The 21,487-nt window shown below is 40.9% G+C and overlaps 1 protein-coding gene and 1 long non-coding RNA gene across 5 annotated transcripts in view; one reads left to right on the top strand and one right to left on the bottom strand.

The window, feature by feature from the left end:
* The window catches only part of nkx2.2a (NK2 homeobox 2a), a 31,023-nt gene extending 12,013 nt beyond the window's left edge, over positions 1-19,010 (bottom strand). The window contains exon 1 of one of the 4 annotated variants that reach the window (XM_069535983.1): positions 17,608-19,010. Coding sequence is in view for 3 of the 4 variants with exons in the window: in XM_069535982.1 (XP_069392083.1) it covers positions 345-365 (21 nt within the window). In the remaining variant the exon portion in view is untranslated. Of the gene's footprint in view, positions 1-344; positions 615-17,607 lie in introns of those variants that run through there. The other 3 variants (XM_069535982.1, XM_069535980.1, XM_020084657.2) reach the window with 3 other exon arrangements.
* Positions 11,741-19,664, top strand: LOC138412325 (uncharacterized). Its single transcript, XR_011244766.1, has 2 exons — positions 11,741-16,567; positions 19,080-19,664. It is a non-coding gene; the product is annotated as an uncharacterized lncRNA (long non-coding RNA).
* Positions 19,665-21,487: the final 1,823 nt, after the last annotated feature.

Raw genomic sequence — 21,487 nt, 5'->3', positions numbered from 1 at the left:
CTACTGAAATCTAGTTAAATTAAAAATATATATAATTAGTATTGATTTGTAATATTCAATGATAATGATTCATGTTATCATTATATATTTTTGCATTATTTGCATTATAATAAATGTGTCAGCCTATTTTACATTTACATTTTAATATTATCTGTTCAAGCTTTACTTGTCAGATGATCTCTATGCACCTGACACACAGACCCGAGTTAAATATTTCACCACACTGGCAGAATTAATCACAAGTCTCAACATCTCACAAAGGCTTCATTGAGCTGCACGGGCTGCATGGACAAACATGGAGCTGCGTCTGAGCCCCCTCTAAGGGGGGAAGAGAGGTTACTGACCTGATGCACTAAATCCGACATGTGCAGGGGGACATCCAGCCTGTGAAGGGACACCCAGCCCGCTGGAGACAAGACAAGAAGCCCAGAGAGCTTTACGCACCACGGAGGACTGGCCCAGGCTGCAGCCTCTGCGCGCACAGGAAACTCACTTGGCCCATGTAGGACATTATTTCACTGAGACTTATTGAAAGTGTGTGGAGCCAAATCAGGCATGTGTGAGATCCCGCAGACTTGTCACCCGTGTCACTCTGCTTTGCTTTTAGCTGTGTGTGAGTGTGGCACCGTGACAAGAGGGGAGTCACAGTAGGTTCGGTGACGGTGCATGCACGGGAGCGCACTGGGGCGTAGACTGGTGCATGTGGCCAGTTGCCGGGGATGTACTATTTGATCAACTTCAGCCGAGGGTTTCGGCAAGAAGAGGTAAATGTGCACACAGGCTAAGTGGACGTACTCCACTTGGAGAGCCTATCGCTCTCTGTTTACCTGTTTACTTTCTCAGGTAGTTCAAACAGGCCGCTCGCCTTTTGCGCTCTGACAATGGCCATGTGCAGAGTGGGACGAGTTAACGGGACCAACACTGGAAAATGTTCAGAGTGCAGTAGATGCGCTCAGGTTGCGTTTATATGTGCAGTTATGGAAAGTTAATTTAGTATCAGAGGACACGGTAGGTTTTGATCATTTGTTTTTTATTTTATTGGCCTAAAATTTCTATTATTATTATGTATTTTATATTTTTTTTGGGGGGGGGGGTTGTATCTGTAATTTATAAGTTGTAAATATTAAATATTCTGATTCTAACAACCTCAGAAAGTTGTTCTGCTGGTTTTCCCCAAATCATCCCCAGACAGTCCTCTGCGTGTGTGGGTGTGTGTGTGTGTGCGTGTGTGGGTGTGTGGTAAGATGGACAGTAAAGTAAGGGCCTATAGGAGCTGCAGATGCGTCAGGATTTAAAGGACAATACGGGGCGCACGAGGCCGGAGCCTTGTTTGAGTCCATGTTGACACGAAATCTTCACATGTGACACTAAAACGAGATTTTCTGATAGTAGTTGTAGTAGAAATACTCTCTGTGATGCATATTAAACTACTGTGCGTAAAAACTGTGCGCAAAACCCACAACAACCACAACCCTTTTTTCCACGTGATCACTGCTGCTGTAATTGTGCTATCACCACTTTCTCCATTGCTCCCACTTTGATATTATAAGCAACAGAGCTGACTGGTTATTACAGCTCCTTACATGTGTTTTTTTTTCAAACACAGCAGCAATGGATTCGTCCGAAAACAATTAATTTTGCGGAGGAACCCCCTCCCCTTCCAAAAACACGGGCCCCGTCTGATTAATGATAATTCCCTCCTAAAAATTCAAGCCCACGATTGTTGCCAAATAAGTGAAGAAAGAGCTTTTTATATTCCTGATTAAATAAATCTTTCGATTGAATGCGCAAATAAGAAAAATGCCGCGGGAGGATCCATAATAATGTTGATCATTGCCTGCTTTTAATCGCTGAATTTCAGCGTGTTTTGACGCCTCCGGCAGAGAGTCAGTCTTTGATAAAGGTAACCCCGCCCGCCTCCGGGTGTCCGTGATAAATGTAACAGAGTGACAAGACCGATTTCCTCCCTCTGTGATTAAAAGCCTATATATAATATGCAGGTAAAGCCGGGTCCGGTTTATTTATGGGGGCTAAGCCATGGCCCGAGGACACTTGGCCGCAGGGTAGAAATCATTTTGGAACCCGTCTGGATTATTTTTTATTTTTTAGAGAAATCCAGCCACCTTCTCCTCCCGGGCACAAAGTCTTTCTTCTTCTCCTTTCCTCTAATGATTAAACATGTCACGGCCAGATTATAGCGGTGCGCCCGTGCCCCGAGGAGATGCCTTCATTTGTTAAACCACCAGTTTATTTGTAACGGTGAATTTCATGCCATGCTGTGCCATCGCCTTAATCTTTTTCTACTGTGTAAGACGAATTGGTGAAAAGAGGTTTATTATTTTTTAATCACTTCCTTTTTTCAGTATCGCTCTGACCTGTGTGTGTGTGTCTGTGTGACTGTGTGTGTGTGTGTGTGTGTGTGTGTGTGTGTGTGTGTGCAGGGAGTAAGGAGAGGAAAAAAGGACTGAATCCCTGAAACTTCTTCACATAAATCAAATTGGACGAGTATAATTTTGCAAATATGTTGGACATTATTAATGCAACTTAAACAAAGAATTAAATGAATAAATAAATAGATGAATAGATAAATCATCCTCTCCATGAGAAGCTGATCTGGCCCTGCTCTGCTCTGGATGGCACAAGTGCAGACAACTTGTCCTCCTTGTTCGTCAGCCTGTGTGTGCGTGAGAGAGAGAGAGTGTGTGTGTGTGTGTGTGTGTGTGTGTGTGTGAGTGCAGCAGTAACACTGACAGCTGTTGACATCTGTAGAGCTCTAGCGGTCTCTACCGGCACTTTTAAGAAACAACAGGGGGTGCTCTTTGTGTACAGTAAGGCAACTTATAATAACCAATAGTTTGGAAGATGTGCAATGGATTCAGATACATGATATAATAGAAGGACTGGTAAGTATTGTTTAAATACCTCAGCTGCAGGCAAACACATTATCATCTTATATGTCCACTATATATCAAAATGCTCGTCAGAAATAAAAAAATACAACCTTAACAATTATGTGAGCGGTTATTATTGTTTATCGTGTGTTCATTTCTCTGGGTGTTGGAGAATCTGGATGGATTTTCTTTAAAAAATCTTTAAAAACATATTTTGCTTTAAAGTTTTTAAAGAAATGTCCAAATACTGTGTACATTACTTCTCCTGAACGAGATGCAGGCCACGCACTATGTGCCACCACAAAGAAAACATTCACCCAAGCTCAGACTACCCACGTGAGTGCGTAATTATCACTGCTGGCTAAAGAAAACGCACAGGCCTACACTTTGAATAAACATGCTATTTTAAATAGAATTAAATTAAAAAAAAGAGGTTCAGGGTCATTTTACATTCAGAGTCTAAGGTGAGCGCTGGTGCGCGCAAAAACTGCAGCAAAAACAGAGAATAAGCAGAATCTATTAAGCTGTGAAAAAAGCAAACTGACTGGAGCGCTTACCTATGGTGGAGAGGGGGCCGGATGAGTAGCCAGCGTTAAGACTGCGCGCAGAGTTAATGAAATATCTCCAAATGGGAGTCAGGAGTGCGTGCAGAGATAAGCCTGATGTGGTTTATATACCCAGAAAGCAAGTGCTCCTTTTCTCATATTGTCCAAGAGCGTTTGCATGGATGGCCAAGTGGCTCAGCTCTTGCTGACTCGCTAACATCGCACCGTGTTTGTTTTCCCCCTTGCTATGACGTGTGACAAAATATTGGCCATATGTTCATCGGCAATAAATTGGTCTCCAGCGCAAACACAGCTCCCTTGGCGCACGGCGCTTTTAACCAACGCGACTGTAGCGCACTCTCTTTGGGATGTCTTTGGGGGACACAAAACTATCCGTTGTAAAACTTAGGTGAATGATAATGTCACAACAGCCTGTTTAAGAGATAATAGTGCGCCTGTGGAAGAGCCGCCGGTTGATCTTTACACTGACACCTATTATTCCTCACACAGCAGCGCGCTCTAATAAATCGCTTGGTAACCAAGAAGCAGCGCTGGCCAAAGAGCAGATGTGGCATGTTATCCACGCCACAGTGGCGTTTACATTAGATACCCTGATACAATGATTGATAACCAAGGTCACAGTGATTCACAATGATGCGGGACCCGGGCTTCTCCCATGAGGCAGACAACTAACACATAATGTTTGTTACATTGATCCACATGTGTCGACACGGAGCCACAGAGCACAGGAGGTAAATCGTATTATTAACGCATTAGCAGAGTTAGAAAATAATATGTTATCTTCGTCACAAATTACACAATATCTGCACAGAAATAGCACAAAAAGAACCCACATTTGTAGAAAAGTACAACAATAAAAACACATTATTATTATTATTATTATTATTGAAGTTATACAAGTTAGGTTTAGGGTTACCTACCCAACCCTAACCCTTGATGTTATAACAAACATAAGCATATAACACAAAATTGTATTAAATTATATTAAAATATTTCACTTGTCATATCTGAAAGCATATTGTGATCATTGATCAATGTTTGATACCTATAACCAATATATACTTAAAAAATATTAAATCAAATATAAATGGCGCAGACACACAAGAACCATCTTCTTTGCGAAAAGGTAAAATGTGTAAAAATAATATTTATATTTGTTTCCTTCTTCACTTCTGTTGCATGTCCTGCCATGGATAAACAGAGAAGTAGAAAATAAATGATAACAGATTTTATAGTGTCTTGAATCTCCTCTGTTTACACCTGTTGCACACAAACACCAGCTATATCCTGTGCAGAAAACCTCCTCCTCTGAGACGGTTGTGAGACTAGATGGTTGGTGTGAAGATGGTGATGACAAGCAATGCCAGTAATTGTTGAGGAAGAAAGCAATATGAGGCAAACACCAGTGGTGCTATTATGACACCTTTGGGGGAGGATAACTTAAATCAAGACAATGATTTTATTGTGGCTAGTCTGGAATCTATGCATGATAATAATAGTGTTGCCTAGTAGTGCAGGAGCGACCATCAATCAATAGTGAATACATTTACTGATGGGTTTTGTGCAGGGCCACTTTGCTGATGAAAGACAGAGATTATCCTCCCTGCCATCACTGTGCTCGAGAGTATCACTAAGATGCAGAGAATACAAATAAATAAATTGGCCTCATACCTTGTTTGAAATTCCACATTAAGGCAAAGTAGTTAGTTAGAGTTGGAATGTATTCATGAGGTGCAGACGAATGAGAAAAAGCCTTCCACTCAGCCGCTCTGTGAATACCCTTGTGCTGTTTGAGATTTGCCACAAGTGCTCTAGGTGCTAAATACAAGACCTCCTGAAAAAGGATGGGTAAGATAGGCCCTGCTGGTCAAGCTATTATCAATCCCCGGCCTTAAAGCCTGATGACTAAGATACTTCAGATGTAGTTAACGGCTGCGTGAGGACACTGATGGCGCGGCATTCTGAAATCAATCAGTTCAAGTTTTAATGTATCGACCACTCGAGGAAAACCAAAAGAGGGAGAGCTTCTCGAACCACAAATGCCGGGGTTGATTTTCATGGGAGATACACTTTAAAAAAAAAAAAAAGCAAAAGTTTAATTAAACCTGAGGGCTCACTTGTACTGTGGAGACTCATGATGATAGTCAGTCCTATCAGATTGAGTGGTTTTGCAATTTTTCTCCACAAATACACGCACTCAGAGAGGTTTAGCATTAGATCAGCAAGCTATTGGTGTTAAGGCGTGTGAATGGGTGTAGTTGGCCCCTCGAGAGAAGCACAGCGGAGGAAATGAGTTGTTTTCTGGCAAAAGAGTCCAATTCTAAACATGGCTGAATATTACCATTTCTTAAATGACAACGGTGCATTGTGAATTTGAGGAGCTGCGGAATGTGGGGGTGATCGGTCTTAACATTTCTGCCCTGCTGTGTGAAAGTGGTGAGCTGTGTCAGAGGGAGAAAAGAGAGAAGTTCCGCTGCGGCACTCATGAAATGTGTGTTATCAGATTTATGGGTTGCATGGAAATCGTTCTGCGGACATTACTTGACATGAATAACTTTAGGTTTGAATACCTCTTTTTCCAGCGCTAAGCATCTGGTGCAAGACCAGTGCTTGGCCTTGGAGAGCCATATGGCTGTTTAGTAAACCCTGCTGTGGAGGCCAAGGGCCAAAAGTACTGTACTTAGCTGACACGATCTGGAAGCGTTTTAGCCCTGCTCGCATGTGGGTACAAAACAAATGCCCCAGTCAAGGTCAGTTGCTTGAAAAGCTGCGAGCATCAAATAATAATGAAGAATTGATCCAATCAAATATTTTCACTTATGTGGAGAGAGTCACACACCATCAGAAAGGGCAGCTAATGTTGATGGTATTGCCACTAGGACATAAATGAAGGAACTGCAAGTTGTTCAATAGCTGAATGCTTGGAAGGACCATTACATAGTGGACATAGTGTGACTGGGCAATACAGCTACAAGATCACCTGACAGGGCTTCAACACCATCAACTCACAGCTCTGACTACCTCAACTATAAAGTGCCTTCTCTGCTGGAGAGATGGGTGTGAAATGGACACACAACCCAATCATGTGGTAAATAAAACCCACAAGTGAAGTGAGAGGCACGTCTTTAAAAATGGAAGAGATCTCAAGGCAGCCAGCCTTGTTCCTCTGTATTGATTTCACAGTAAATTTATAAAATAGATAACACAGGAAATTCAGAGGAGTAATTATAGTTGGGTTGCTTCAGTCTTCCAAGATCTCCTTCATTTTTTAAATATAAACAATAGATCACAGCTTGAGTCACGGACATATCATTGCAAGATGGGCGAGTGTGTCCTTGCCTTCGCTCCAGCTGCACGGAGCAGCTTTGGAGCAACAGATTCAAAAGCTTTGCAAGGATATCGACAGTTACCTTCAACAGAAGGTCCATAGTCAAGTCGCAAATTCTTCTATTTGAATAGTGTTGCATGGACAAAACATGTTAAATTAGAAGAGGGATGTCTCAAGGCCATTCTTCCCCTTACAAATACATCTTTGCTAAAAACGACATACTGTATTTAATATGACTCCAGATTTTATTCAAGAAACCTCACAGTTTCACTGGAAGGACAAAGTTTCAAACAAATTAACAACACTTGTGAATATACTCTACAAATGCATGGTTTCAAGTGAGGACGGAGTATAAGAGCCTGTAGTGGTAATGTTTCCCTACTTAACTGAATATCATGTGCGCACATGCACACTTTATTCAGTTTCTCTGTAGAAATACTGTCGACTTCTGCAGCACTGAAGTTGTATCTGTTAAGATGCTTAGTAACACTTTCAAAGCAAGATTTACTGTAAATATAATGATATTTGGAATCAAAAATAGAGGAAAATAATGTCAAACTATTTAAAAGTGCATGAAATCTTTTTTTTAGTGCATATGAAGACTTACCTGAATATGCTTGACTTTAAATGCAACAAGCCAGAACCTTAAAATCTACTTATATGGAAAATATGAGTAGAATATAGATTTAAGTTTGAGCAGACGATGCTACTAGTTGCAGCACGATTAAAAGAAACTGTTGTCAAGAAGTCAACCCAGCCAAAAAAAATGAAAGACCACCCTACAACTTGTTGATGACTGATAACGATCGTCACATTTCTGCAGAGACACACTGAGGATTTGGACCAGTTACAGTGTCTCAATTTCCAGACAAGCTGACTGCAGCTGAGGTTTTGTTTTGATGGATGTTTTGGTGCATTTTCCTTTGGTCTCTCAGTACAAACGTCTATTATAGTATATAGTATAGTATAGTATATTGCAATAAAGATGATATAAGAGCCATTAAAACTATTTGAGGAATTCATTTGTGAAAAGGCAAATAAATACTATTTTAATTTGCAATGCAGTTTTCAAAAACAACTGTATCTCACTATACAGTTGTTTTGGAAGAAACTTTGTGACAACTGGAGAATAATGAGAAACATATACATATCCATTATTTGCATTCACAGAACATATTGTACAAAATGGTTCAATTATGCAACTGTACATTCTCTACGGATATTGTTTTTATTCTGACTATATTTTATTTTCATAAGAAAAACTGGAACTCACTTGATGAAACAAAAAACGTTCACATTGAGCTGAAAAGCAGAAAAGCAACCCAAAGAAAAACAGTGGGGAGCGATTTGTGAAGTGTGACAGTTAACACTCACCAATAAGTTGTTATCTCTTGGAAATACTTTATCATTATGACAAGCTGGGTCCAAAATGTCCCCATGAGAAAATCATTCTACTGTCTTCAAACAGAGTTGGATTCAGGGTTAAAGATACTGATGGGGTTGAGACGATATGGAGAATGTTTTGGTGCAGAAGTGAACTCGCTTATAGTGTATTCCAATAAAGGGGATAAAATCAACCTTTAAAACATTTGGAGAGATTTGTTTTCATCCAAAATTTATATTGAGTAAATCGGCAAGGTCAAAACATCCTCTGTAAAAGTGTCTCTTGAAACTGTAATCCAACTCTGAAGGATACGTTTTCATGTTGTGATGATAAATCATAAGATAACAGGTTGTTGGTTAAGTGTTACTGTCATATTATGACAACTACTCTTGATTTGGGGCTGATTTTTTAAGAATATTTTGATGGGCTTTTATCTGATAGGACAGAGAGAGTCTAGTAGTTAAAGGAGGGCAGAGAGAATGGGCGACGACACACAGCAAAGGGTGTCACGGGCTGGACTCAAACCCCAGCCGTCGCAGAGGCGCATAGCCTCATGGGGCGGCAGGTCTTACAGCGCGCTTCTTTTTAGCTCAATGTGAGCCATCGTCAAGTGAGTCTTAGTTTTATTTTAGTGTTTCCAGTCAAACCGCAGCCATTGTTTAGCTCTTTAAAGTTTGAGGTTAAATTTCAACATTGAGCAGGAAAAAACCTTTTACTTTTGAATTGGGTAAGGGTTGGGTCTGAATTGGTCATGGTTAAAGTTAAGGATAAGGTTTTGGCTGAGCTGTCAACAATAAATAGAATTGAAAGCAAAGTCCTAATAAGGATAGCTGTGCAAAACTGTGTGTGTACAAGGAAAGTCCCTATTTTGGTGCTGCGAACATCCCATCGGGATATGTAACCTAAACAACACAATGGAGAAACAGAAGGGCTTAGGGGTATGAAACACTCACCTTGAACCAGGCTGCTCCTTGTAGACACAAGGATTACCCATCTGCACATTTCTGAAGCCTTTTGACAAACAATGTGTCCAAAATGAAAGACGAAGAGGAGAAAACACAATTTAGTAATTTCAATGGCTTTCTGCAGATGGGTTGCCACCATATTTGGATAATTAACGTGTAGATATCTTCTTTATACTGGGCCCGTGATGGCAATTAACATGTTTTTGTGGAGAGGTGAAAACTTTTTTTGAGGCAGTGAAGATGGACGGAAATGCATTAGAGGAGGTAAAAAAAAAAAAAGGGCTCCTATTCTTTGCGCTAAAAGGATGCTTTTATAAGGTTTATAGCAATTGAGGAATAAAACCCCAAGGGCAAATAAACGATAAAGAACTCATCTTTAATTGGCAATCTTTTTTTTTGGTTCATATAAATACCACTCCAAATTTCCTGTCCACATTTTCACAGACTGCATGGCAAGTCTCTCTTGAACCAGAATTATTAAAAGGCAAAAGGAGTCACAATTCCGACCAAAAAGGACAATTCTATCTCTTAGCAAGCCAAAGGTCTACAAATTGCCCACTCTCTGTTCACCATGATATTATGCAATCCAATGAGAACTGTAATTGCCTGGAAATAGTTAAAAAGGTCCATGCTGTAGTTTTAGAGAGAACCTTCATTCCAGAAACTGAATCAATCACTTATTTGAGCAGATTTGTCCAGTTTGTTAGGGTGTGTAAATTCAACACCAATGAGGAAACCTAAACTACACTGTGTGACTACCTCAAGATTATTATACCAATATGTCAGATTTTCAACTGCTGGAGTCTTTTTGCATTTTCACTTCATGACTCAATTTGTATGTGCAGTAACACTACTGATGTTGTGAGCGAGCCATGGCCTCCTCTCCTGCACCTCTCTCTGTCGCCACCTAATGGCAGGAGTGTGTGTGAAATTCTGAGCCCTGGAGCCCAGCTGAGGAAAAGTGTGCACCAACACATCCTCTCCCTCTCTCTCCCAGGTAATTATGTCTTTTATCTAGGAGACACATACAGCTACTTTAACATTGGATATCCAGCCGTCCTAATGGCCCATTATTCAAATAAATGGGGGAAACACTATGGGGTTGGTGACCCCCTCCGTGCGGCAGGGCCCTCCATCCAGGCACACCTGCTGAGACAAGGTAACGTTTATCACTGACACCTTCGCAGGACAGAAACAAAATGGCAGGCGGGGTCAGCGGTAAGGAGCACACTGGGCCCGTCATATTGCAAACATATCCATTTGCTGCGGCTCGACTCTTGTGGTTGCCAGGCTACTGCCTAATATATGGCGACTGAGTGTGCGTCAGGAAAACAGAAGTAAGATGTTGACTTTGAGATAAGTGCCTCTTCAAATTAAACAGCGCCATCACATTGCATTCAAAAAAACATTTCCAAAGGTCGACTTTAAATGGTCCCCATTTGGCAAAAAAAATCCCTGTGTTCTTCAACTCACTAAATCATCAAATTTGCATACCAGTTATGTTAGTTAGTGGCATTTAATCATTTAGGTTTTAATCACACAGAATGAAGGGGATAATATCACTGTAATGTAGTTTTTCGGTGCGTGCGCCCGAGTCATAGGAACACTCGGATGTCACCTTATTAAAGTACACAAAAAGATAATTACGTCCGCCTCTGTCTAAACATTGCCATGGTGCTGCACTAGAGAATCATCGCTGAATTGGACACAGGAGAGGCTTGGACCTCTTATGATTAATGTGGCTGGTCACACACACACACACACACACACAAACATACACACACTCTTAACACTCATGAGTGGTAAAGGCATGTCAACTCTCTTTCTCTCTCTCTCTCCCACTCTCCTGTAGAGTCAAGTGTCAGCAAAACTGTTTTGATGGCAATGATCGTCGCATGCAGTCAAACTTATCGTGCAGTAAACTCAACTGTGGACTCACAGAGCGAGGAGCCAGCTAGAAGCAGCAGCTGAAGCAGACACACCCACCCCCTCAACCTGAGAGCCTGAACAGTTGGGAATTAACAAAGGCACAGAGGTTGTTGATTGATTAGCTACAAAGAAAACTAGAAATAGAGACATATATTGTATGGTTGGGATACGTGGGCAGATGTGTACACATGGAGTCAGTGATTGGGGGTGGGGGTGGGGGGGGGCTACGGGCGTACATTTGCAAGACTCATTCCCACCGTCTCTCTCCCACGAAACAGCCATCACCTGGAAAGGCTCTGCTGAATAGAGTGGCTGATGTCATTGGAGAGATGGTATTGATTGACCAAGGGGCAGCAAAGGCCAATGCAATTAAGCGACAAGAAAACATACAGCGTTAAAGACTGTGTAAATAAAGGGACTCTGCAGCACAGGCCAGACAAAGGCCAGTCCAGGGCCCTTTCAGGAGCCCCCTTGTTCGCCGTTGGCCTGGGGTCTTCGCTGAGGACTGAGGGTCTGGGTGGGAGGCCTTGGGGAGGAAGGGGGGTGGCGAAGAAGAGCGAGAGAGACTGTGTGGGTGTCCGCAGGGGTAAGGACACAGGGTGTTGCTAGGCTGTGTCTGAGAGGTCGATGAGAGCTTAGCCCTCCCCATGTGTCAGGGACTAACAGGTGATCACGGATGATCTGCATCTCAAGGAGGGGGCTGTTGAGAGGAAGGAGCTGTAGTTTTATTGGCCTCTGTCTGGTTTGCTTCGCTTCCCTTAGTCCTCACTTCCTTCCGACTTCTGCCTCTAAACCATCTGAGTATATGAGTGGTTTCCATAACAAATTATTTGTATTTTTAATCGTTTTGTCAATTTATTTTTATATGATATTATGTATTGTGTTATTAGCTGTTCAAGATACAGTATCTAACACTGAAATGCCTTGAATGGGAGGTAAAAATTAAACCACTTGAGTTTTCTTCTTTCACTATAATGATCCTTCTGGTAAAAACACATTCAAATTTTTATAACTACAAAATAAACATTTAAAAACATCCAATCAAAAAAATAGAATGCTGAATGTTCCCTAAAAAACACTCAAACATATTGCACCATGGAGGACAAGACTCTAACAACATGTAGTATATAGTATATTTAACTTTATTATTAGACGGACATGCTTTGACTTGTGGTCCTGAACGGGGTCACAAAACATCCTATTAAATATCCATCCATTCACCCATCCATCAATTATCTATACCCCTTGTAATTTTGTGGGTCGCTGGGGGAGCTGGACCCAATCCTCGCTGACACAGAGCAAGAGGCATATTGGGCTAGGATAGAAAAAATAGAAAACAACCAATCATATACATCAACGGTGGTTCTACAAAGATGGGTTGGGTGTGTGGTCTTGTGGCTTCAGGCCAGTCGTTGGCCGAGTCTGGCAAAGAGGTTACAATGTGTATATATATGGTGGAGGTCATCAGATGGCTACAAAACTATACATTTCTCTGAATTTTGCTCTGCAAACAGCTCATGAGCTAAGTCTTCAAGTCCCTGGTTGAATGTATTAGGTCAGGGTGACTTAGAATTCAAATGGACTTCCTCTGTAGTTGGACTTCTAGCTCTGTGAAGCTGTGTTAATAGCCTATGTTCACCATTTTGCTTGGCACCAATTTTATTACCAAAGACATGATCTCAATTGTTCAATGATGACGTTGCTTCATGAAAAGTTGAGATCAATAAAGTTTCTACAGTTCATAGTGACGGGGGGCATAAATGTCACCATGCAATGTATCAATAAATCCATTTCTTTTTTAAATACTTCACTCAAAGCCACAAATACCAACTGCATAGTGATGCAAAAGGCAAAGTTACCTGGGGTCCATTAATGTCTGTACAAAATATCATGTCCATATGTCCACACACCAAAGTGGTGGGTCAACCAACAAACTGACATTACCATCTTTTGAGCCATGCTACCAATGTGAATACAAACATGCATACATGTGTCCACATGTCCATTCTTAGATGTTGTATATACTGTGGAACTATGATCATAATTGTAAAACATGTCAGCCAATATATTGCTATGCCCAAAAACTAGCTGTGAAGAAAAGAACCAACACGTTATTAATTAATAAATAAATAAAATTATTTCTGTGGTCAATGTATAGCTTCACTTTCATTTACATGACATGTTAGAATAGACCTGGGATTTGAGGTGAGAATCATTATACTCCAGACCTATACACAAACCTTGTACCCTCAAGGTTAAGATACTATAACCACAACAAGTTGTCTCCAATGATGCATTGAACCTCATATGAATGTCCCACATGCCTAAACTATTAGTATTGTCCTTAATGGTCTTATAAGTAATATTCATATGTGAGTGCAAGGTCTGTGTCAGGGTGAAAGAGAGAGAGCTCATGTGTAGCACAACTGCTTCTCAACCACTGTTCGATCGAGTTCTTCTTCTGGATACAAATAGAGCTGGGTGGGGAGGAGGTGACACCTATTGGGATACGTCTCACCATCCTCTGCCCCCTCTCTATCTGCACTCAGGAAAAAACAATGGCCTCTACTTCATCGGTCTCCCAGGTGTCAGCCCAAACATGATCCTGGGATAATTTACCTCGCTCCTCATTTCTTCTCCATCTAATGAAGGCCAGTGTCTGCCTCTCCTTAGTCTCATTTACATTTTCTCATTAATGCCGCACTTTTATCATTCAAATTCGCATGTTTGTCTAGAAAGATGGATGAGCGGATGGACGGGTGATGCTGTCGCTGCCTTGCTCTCCATGTGCATCCCCCTAAACAAGGGGCAATAGTTAGTGTTCGGAGGGGGGCCTATATGTCTCATGAGCCACCTGAGAATGGAAGCAGCCATTGTTTCCACTCGGTTGCAGATAAAAATAAAGAAATAAATAGGATTCTTTGTGCCACTGCTTTGCCTTTAAACCTCCTGGATATATATCACATTTACAGTTCTTCACGTAGCCAATAAAGAGGATGACTATGGCCCCCTTTCAATAGCAATAGTACAAAACACCTGTTTAACTCTTTTCAATAAAAGAACTGGTGACAACAGAATGGCTTCCCAATGCATAGAAACTGCAGTGGACTTTGAGTCTGGTAAATTCAATGGCCTATGTCTCGATGAAAAGAGCTCAACTGATATAACACATTCTCCGGTCCATTACCAGCATATAGACTCTGGTCCTTGACCATGATTTTAAAAGGTTCACCACTTGACCATGATGTGTCACCACATTCAGTGATGGTGAATGCACGTCAGTCCTTCCCTTTAAAACGATACATATATACTTTATGTTTTCACCACTGCATTTCAAGGATGCTGCAAGCATGAGGAATTTGTATGAGACTTCCACCATATTCATTTACAAAATGGTTTACCTCCGCACAATGGACCTCACTGACACATAGGCTCCTGCAGATAATCTAGCTTTGGTTTAGCTGACAGTGTTATGGGTATTTTTTCTAAATATATTTCAGAGCTGCAGTGCAAACAGGAGCAGGAGCGATGCTGCAAATCCCCTCAGAGAACAAGCTGGTGATAAATGCATTAATAAATGCACTAAATCAAGCAATTTACAGACAACAAAATGCACAGAGAGAGAAAGTGAGGACTTGATAGGCTCAATCTAAAGAGATGGCAGGCGATTAGATTGGGCGAGGGTGGGTGCTTTTGGAGACATGGGGCAATATTCCCCGACGTCTTTCTACAATAAATATATTTTTAATTTGTGCTCTTTTATTAACCAGCAAAATCACTTCAAAATGAATAGCACATTATTAAGTCTTCTAGTGGCTCTTACTGTTCTTTATCATGAGTTTGTATCACTGTGCAATTCATCTCAGCCATTCTTCACACTAAATATGTTTTATATGAGCCTTCATTTATCACGGCCTGTCAGCTCTTAACTGTATCATTATTCAGTCTAGAGTTATAAATTGGAATCATTAAACGTTTTTTCTTATAATCTGATGCAATAACTGCTCCCCCTTTATTGGCCTGTGAAAAGAAAATAGTAAATACAATTGTCTGTCAAGATCTGTGGAGATAGCCGTGTCTCTCAGGCTGAAATGAAATTAGGCCAGCCGAGGAGACAGGATCAATGTCAGCAGATTTGTTCGACTTTCATCGTGGAGGGGACGGGGCTGAGCGGATGAAGGATGGAGAGAAAAGGAAGCTGACACTGCTGAACCCCGATGAGGAATGTGGTCTAAGCCGTCAGTGTTTTTTTCTCCTCTCCCTCGCATTCTGTGTCACATCAATCAGAGGTGTCTTTTCAACTTCTCAGTGCAGTTCTGGATGTGCGGACACTCATAATGGAAATATTGCATTCCCTGAGCTCAGCTGGATGTGTGGTCTCTCCATGAAAGGAGGTGTAGTGATTAACAGTGACAGTGTGAGGTCACTTTTTTTTTCATCACTGGAATCATATTCTAATCAGAAGAGGACCTTGGCAACATGAGCCATCTCTGTGACTGCTGCATTCCAAGTTGTAAAAAGTCAAAAATCAAACACAATCTAAAAGGTTTAGAAATTAAACATAAACTTTGTGGAATTACGTTTCCCCCCCCTGTTTTTAACCACACAAACATGATTACACACACACAGAAGGCATTGAATAAAGGGTAGTTGACACAAGGTAACAGACACAATAACAAAATCATAAAGTGGTAACTATCGCAGCTTAGAGCTCAAGAGAAGATGCCTGCTGTTTTCAGTCTTTGCTTCCTCCTTTCTCCTCCCATAAAGAGATGGTGATAAAAGACTTTAAACCCACTCTTAGAATTATGGGTAAAGACTGCCACCCACTGGTAGGATCACAGACCATGCTCCTTTACTTATGTTAAGTTAATGGTTTGGAGTTATCATCCTGACGTATTTTTAGTTCAGGTTTTAGAAGAATTACAGAAAGAAAGCAATTTAAAGGGTGTGAAAATTCATTTTGATAATAAAAAAGTCAAAAGAGACAAGTCAAGTCAAAATGCTCCACCATAGGAGACTTGCTGTCAGAGGCACATATTTTTCTATGAGCCTATGCTGCCATCTAGTGGATGATGCACTGAAATGATGGTGTCTAACTTCAGGATACAAACTGAGCAGCACTCAACTTCTAAACTGAATTTAACGCCCAGGACATGGTTATTTAAAAAAAGAAGAAGAAGTAAAATCAAGTCTGATCCCTTAAGAACGCTTTTTTATGAAACCTACTCAAACTTTAACCAATCTGCCTCATTTCCTCAGCACAATAAACTGATTGTGTAATTTTGAAGACCACTGAGATTCACAGCTAAAACTGTCAAATTGGAATTATAAATATGCATATATCCCAGTTCTTCCTTTCAAGATCAAAGGATTCAGAGTTATTAGCTGAAACTATCAAGTTGTCAGCATTAATATATAACAAGTTAACTGAGTTAAGTTAACTCAGTCTTGCAAGTGAGCAATTTCCAACTTCAGACCAGATGGTGGTGTGTTTGCAACAGGTGAGTAGAAACAACTAGTTTTTTTTATTTCATTTTTTTTTTTTTTAACTCTGAGCGTGCAAGTCCAAGTTTATCTAAACATTCCATTGTTTGCTAAATGCTCACATCTCCAGACCAGGGCTATTTATTTACCCCCACTGGCCCGTATTTCCACCTGCATGTTGAAGGTGTTTATGCATAAACTCCCTCAAAGAGAAGCAGTTCACTCCAAGGTCTCTGTTCTGTCACTCTGGCAATAAAGCTCGGTCATGCTCTCTTTCCCCCCTCTTTGCTGCACCTCTATATCTCCCTCCCTCTCTGTGTGTGTGTCATGTGAAGAGGCAGGAACATTCTGGAAAATGAAAACAAATTGCTCGAGATGCTTCATATGGGCTAGATGCATAGATATTTTGGCATTGACCTTTCTACAGAAACATAACCGACTTGTCACTCTTTCTCCCCAGAACATCTTTGTCAGCAAAACTTAGAAATCAAAACTTCACACCTAAAGTATCTTAAGATATAGTATTACTGGCAGTGGACAGAGTTTCTGTTTCCTGTAAACTGTTCAGGTCAGTGACAAAGTTCATAGCAACACTAGGTAGTTTTTATACCTTAAAATAACAGATTCAAATGTGTTTAATGATACACAAATGTACAGGGACAATGACATGTCTGTCATTGCCACAGTGCCCCCTGGATGTGTGGAACAGCACTACATAACTCTGAGGTACCATGCTGGAACATTACAACCTGTTTTATGGTGATAAACACACACTAACAACCAGAGCCGGAGCTAGCAGCTAGCAGCTAGCAACTAGCTATTAGAGACAACTAGTTTGCCATTCACAGTGTGGACAGAAAACAAAAGAGGACAAGGAGTGAATATCGGAACATATTGACCTCATTGGTGAGAGCTGTAATATGTGTGAGCTGCATTTTTGTTATAGAAGATGGCAACTTGCTAGTTTGTCATCAGTTGCTAGGTAAACCCATTTCAATAAAAGTTTAGCTGGCAAATTAGCCAAACATGCCTGTCATATCTGTGTAAAATCAAATACCTTGTGGTTGACATGGTTCTTTGGCCTCAGAGGTTGCTGGTTTCTTCTTGAACAGCGTGTCAACAAATATGTGTCCAGCTGTGTGCATGGGGAGCCTCAGACCACAACTTGTATTATGACGTGAATCAGGTAACCCACCTCCAGAGGGAGTCCAAGTACAGCATCAATTGAATCTTGAATTGTGTCACTAAAGAGGAAGGAGAAATGAACAAATCTTTGAGTGTGATTGGTAACGTTTAAGTTTGTAGGTCATGTTTGGATGTTGTGGGTTTAGCTTGAGTCTGAAGTTGACTTTGATATATTGTATATAAATAAGTGGAGCTAAATATAAGTTAGACACTTTAAAGGAAAAGAAGGAACTCACCCTCGCAGCATACTGATGTCCACACTTCAGGCAGTGATGCAGCACTTCTGGCCTTGTGACCCGGACATAATGGATGAGAGCCTAAAGTGGACCACTTGTAAAATAGCAGATCTGACCCAAATATCCCGAAACAAATTGGATCTTTTTTGGCAAACATGCGGTGCTCTGGGCAAGATGAAATTTAAATGTGAATCTAAAGTGGCCTGCGTTTGGTAACTGGTTAATATTGCCCAAAGAGCACAAAGCTAAGTATGGCCACCTTTGGTTGACAGTATTGCTATTGTGTATTTGTGGCCCAGATCTGGCAAATAGTAGCGGACCATAATTCCAGCGGATTGTGGGCCTGGATGACAGTGTTCACTGTGGGCCAAATCTGAGCCAAAACTATTTGGTTATGTGGAAGTAAAGACGACTGACATTCTCAGTCTTAGTAGCTCTGCTGCACAACTACTGTAACTAGTTCAAGGTCAAAGGCCACACAGATAGCTGAATGACTTGTAATGCATTTTCCAGCTAACAGGGAGAACATTATTTAAATATGAGCTACTTAATTATCGGTCCCTGCCTGAGAACTCTTTTCACTCCAGTTATAGTCAAACATCACTCACATCCCCAGGAAAAAGCTCTTTGGCTCCATCTGTTGATGTTTAACTCAATCAGTGAAATGTTGCTGCTTCAGTGCAACTCTGCCTCCCAACACTTCAGTCTGCCTATTGTAATTTTTCTCAAGAGAAAAACATGTAACCGTACGCCTCGGTCTCGACAACACTTAACTATGATGACGTGAGCGACCGTGCTACGTGTTTTAGTTCACCCCCACGCATCGTTAGGCCGGCTGATTCGGCAAACATGTCATCACTTTGCACCATCTTGTCGATGCTATCGCTGCTATCTGCATTCTCCCTGAGAACTTGATATGACCCAGAGGTGAGGGGAAAAAAAGTGGTAGGAATGTTTGTATGTATGAAAGTTATGGGCACACGATGGGTTTCAGTATTGGTCAACACTTCCTAAGTGCACAGTAAATGTTAAAACAAGATTCTAATGAATATCATGTCCCTTAAATGTATTTAAAGGGCATTAATTCTTTGATTCTTCCCTCATTCAGGTGGACAAACAGCTGTCCCTCTTTACCTGATGTGCATGCCGAGAAAAGAAACTATTAAAAGTTGCCCATCAAATCCGTCCTCTGGGACTTGTTCGCACTTGTCTTGGCTCAAGTTCAGAAAACGAGAAAAGAGGGCGAGGAATGGGTGAGAATGAATCATCTGAAGACAAAGAGACAGTGACAAATGCATTTTTAGCTTTAACTCAAACATTTTAGCTCCAGAATGCTAATAACGTCTCGCTTGGATTAGTCAAAACGCTCTCCGAAGAGTGAGTATCACTTTCAGGCGGTTCCCTCAGTGTTGACAGGTCACAGTGCTGCTGCAGGAGCACCACTGACACAGACTTAACTCCCCCAGCATTAACACTTCACACCGTAGTGTAAAGTTATGATACTGAAGCTGGAGGTGGATTATGTGTGCTTGAAAATCAGAATCGGTTGTTACCAGCGCCTTTGAATATAAATCATATTTTCAGCACAATGAGACATTGAAAGTAGTTCATGGAGAATTTTGATCTTATAGGATAGGAAGAGAAAAGTGACTAATTAAAGTGAATATGCATGAATAAATTCAATTCAATTATATTTGTATTGTGCCAAGTCATAACATACATTATCTCAAGTCACTATACAAAGTGCAGGGGCTGAGATCTTACAATTTGACAAAGAAACCCGACAGTTCCTGTAACGAGCGAGCACCTTTGCAACTGTGAAGAAAAAAAAATTCAGACTCAATGTGGGCGGCCATCTGCCTCACCCAGTTTGGGAGAGAAGAGAGGAATGGGGGACAGAGTATAAGCTCTGTTAGACTGGCTGTTAAATGACTGGTTGTATAAACATGTTATAAACGATTGCAGCACCAGTTAATAATAATAATAACAATTACAATAATCATTATCATCATGATTAACTGATTATTGTCAATAAGTAAAGCAAGATTACAAGTGCAGATGCTTCCAATTATGCAGGTCCCCATGAAAAATAAAGTGACTTCACATCTTGACACAACTGAACATCTATAGTAAACCTGCCCACCATTTTCATCAAACACCAAATAAGGGAATTCTGTTTTTTTTAATGTTAAATCCTGCAGAGTTTCACACATTTGACAAATCTCAGCCGGTGAAGCTGTTTTCAGAAGTCCATTGGTTTTCCCTTGGGTTTGTCTCACTCATGTGTGCAGATGGGAAGCCCACTCCTTCCTGAGGCATATAACAACATTGGCCTCTAATATTCACACTGCTTGTTCTATGACTCATTTGTAGTTATTGCATATTTGAGGCAGCACAGCAGTGCAATGATTGTACTTGAAGTTGCACTGAAGAAATATTGATAGACAGTTTAACATGTAATTGGCTCTGGTCTTGGATCTCAAATACAGATTAATCACTTTGACGCAGATCACCAGGTCATCCAGTGTGAGTTTATATCTCCTGATTAATTTGTTTTCCTGTATACTTCTATCAGAAATGTAAAAGGTTTTGCCAAAATATGATGTCACTCATCTGGAAAGCTCAACAAAAGAGAAAAAAATCACATCTCCACCAATTTATGTTATCTTCAGATAACAGGAATGACAGAATGCATTTGTTATCACCACAGTCATCATCATCTCAGTGCCAAAGAGCAGGAATGTCAGTCCACAAGTGGATCTATACCTTCCTCTCCTTGTGTCAGAATCCTGTGTCATGGGGGAAATCCTGGTCTCTGAGTGAAGGGGGCTCTCAGCCAGTATCATTGCTCGCTGCCAAGGAAAGACTCAACCCTCTGTTCCTGGGAAGTGTGCCACACTCTTTCTATTTGATGTTGTAATTGTTTCTCTGTCTTGGACAAGATGCGTTTTTTTTTTTTGTCTGAAGGAGGAAACACTTGAGCTCCATCTCTGTAGATGTTTTGGAGATGTGGCAGCAGGTTGTGGTCTGCAGCATATGGGCTCACTTTAAAACCTCCACAAAAGCCTCTCCTTTGAGATAATTGTACCTTGAATTAGACCGGAGAAGCTTTGATTTATCTGCACAGTTTCTGACAACAAGTTTCCACCCCTTCAGATTTTCCATCGACAAATCTGCTGCAATAACCGAAACCTGCTAAAATAACACTAAACAGCATGAAATGATACTTAATTCATCACCCTGGACAAATTGTCGTCGGCGTAAGGAGTTAATGAAAGGATAGTCGCAACAAGGTGGAGGAAAAATAATTTCCTCATGTTGCAAACTTCAGAGGACATCCTCTAATTACGCCGGATGAAGGTAAGCTCTCCTTGACATCCCACAGCACCATGAGTCGTCTAGGCTGCTCACTGAGACCTTTGACCAAACACGCAATTAGATGTAATATGGGTGTACACAATTCAAATATGGTTACATCAACAAGGACATTGAGCGAACGTGGTTTGTCGTTTTACT

This window comes from Paralichthys olivaceus, chromosome 12 (genome assembly GCF_024713975.1).
Source record: "Paralichthys olivaceus isolate ysfri-2021 chromosome 12, ASM2471397v2, whole genome shotgun sequence".
Classification (NCBI taxonomy): domain Eukaryota; kingdom Metazoa; phylum Chordata; class Actinopteri; order Pleuronectiformes; family Paralichthyidae; genus Paralichthys; species Paralichthys olivaceus.
The sequence above is the reverse complement of the archived record's forward strand: the minus strand, read 5'-3'. Positions and strand labels throughout refer to the sequence as shown.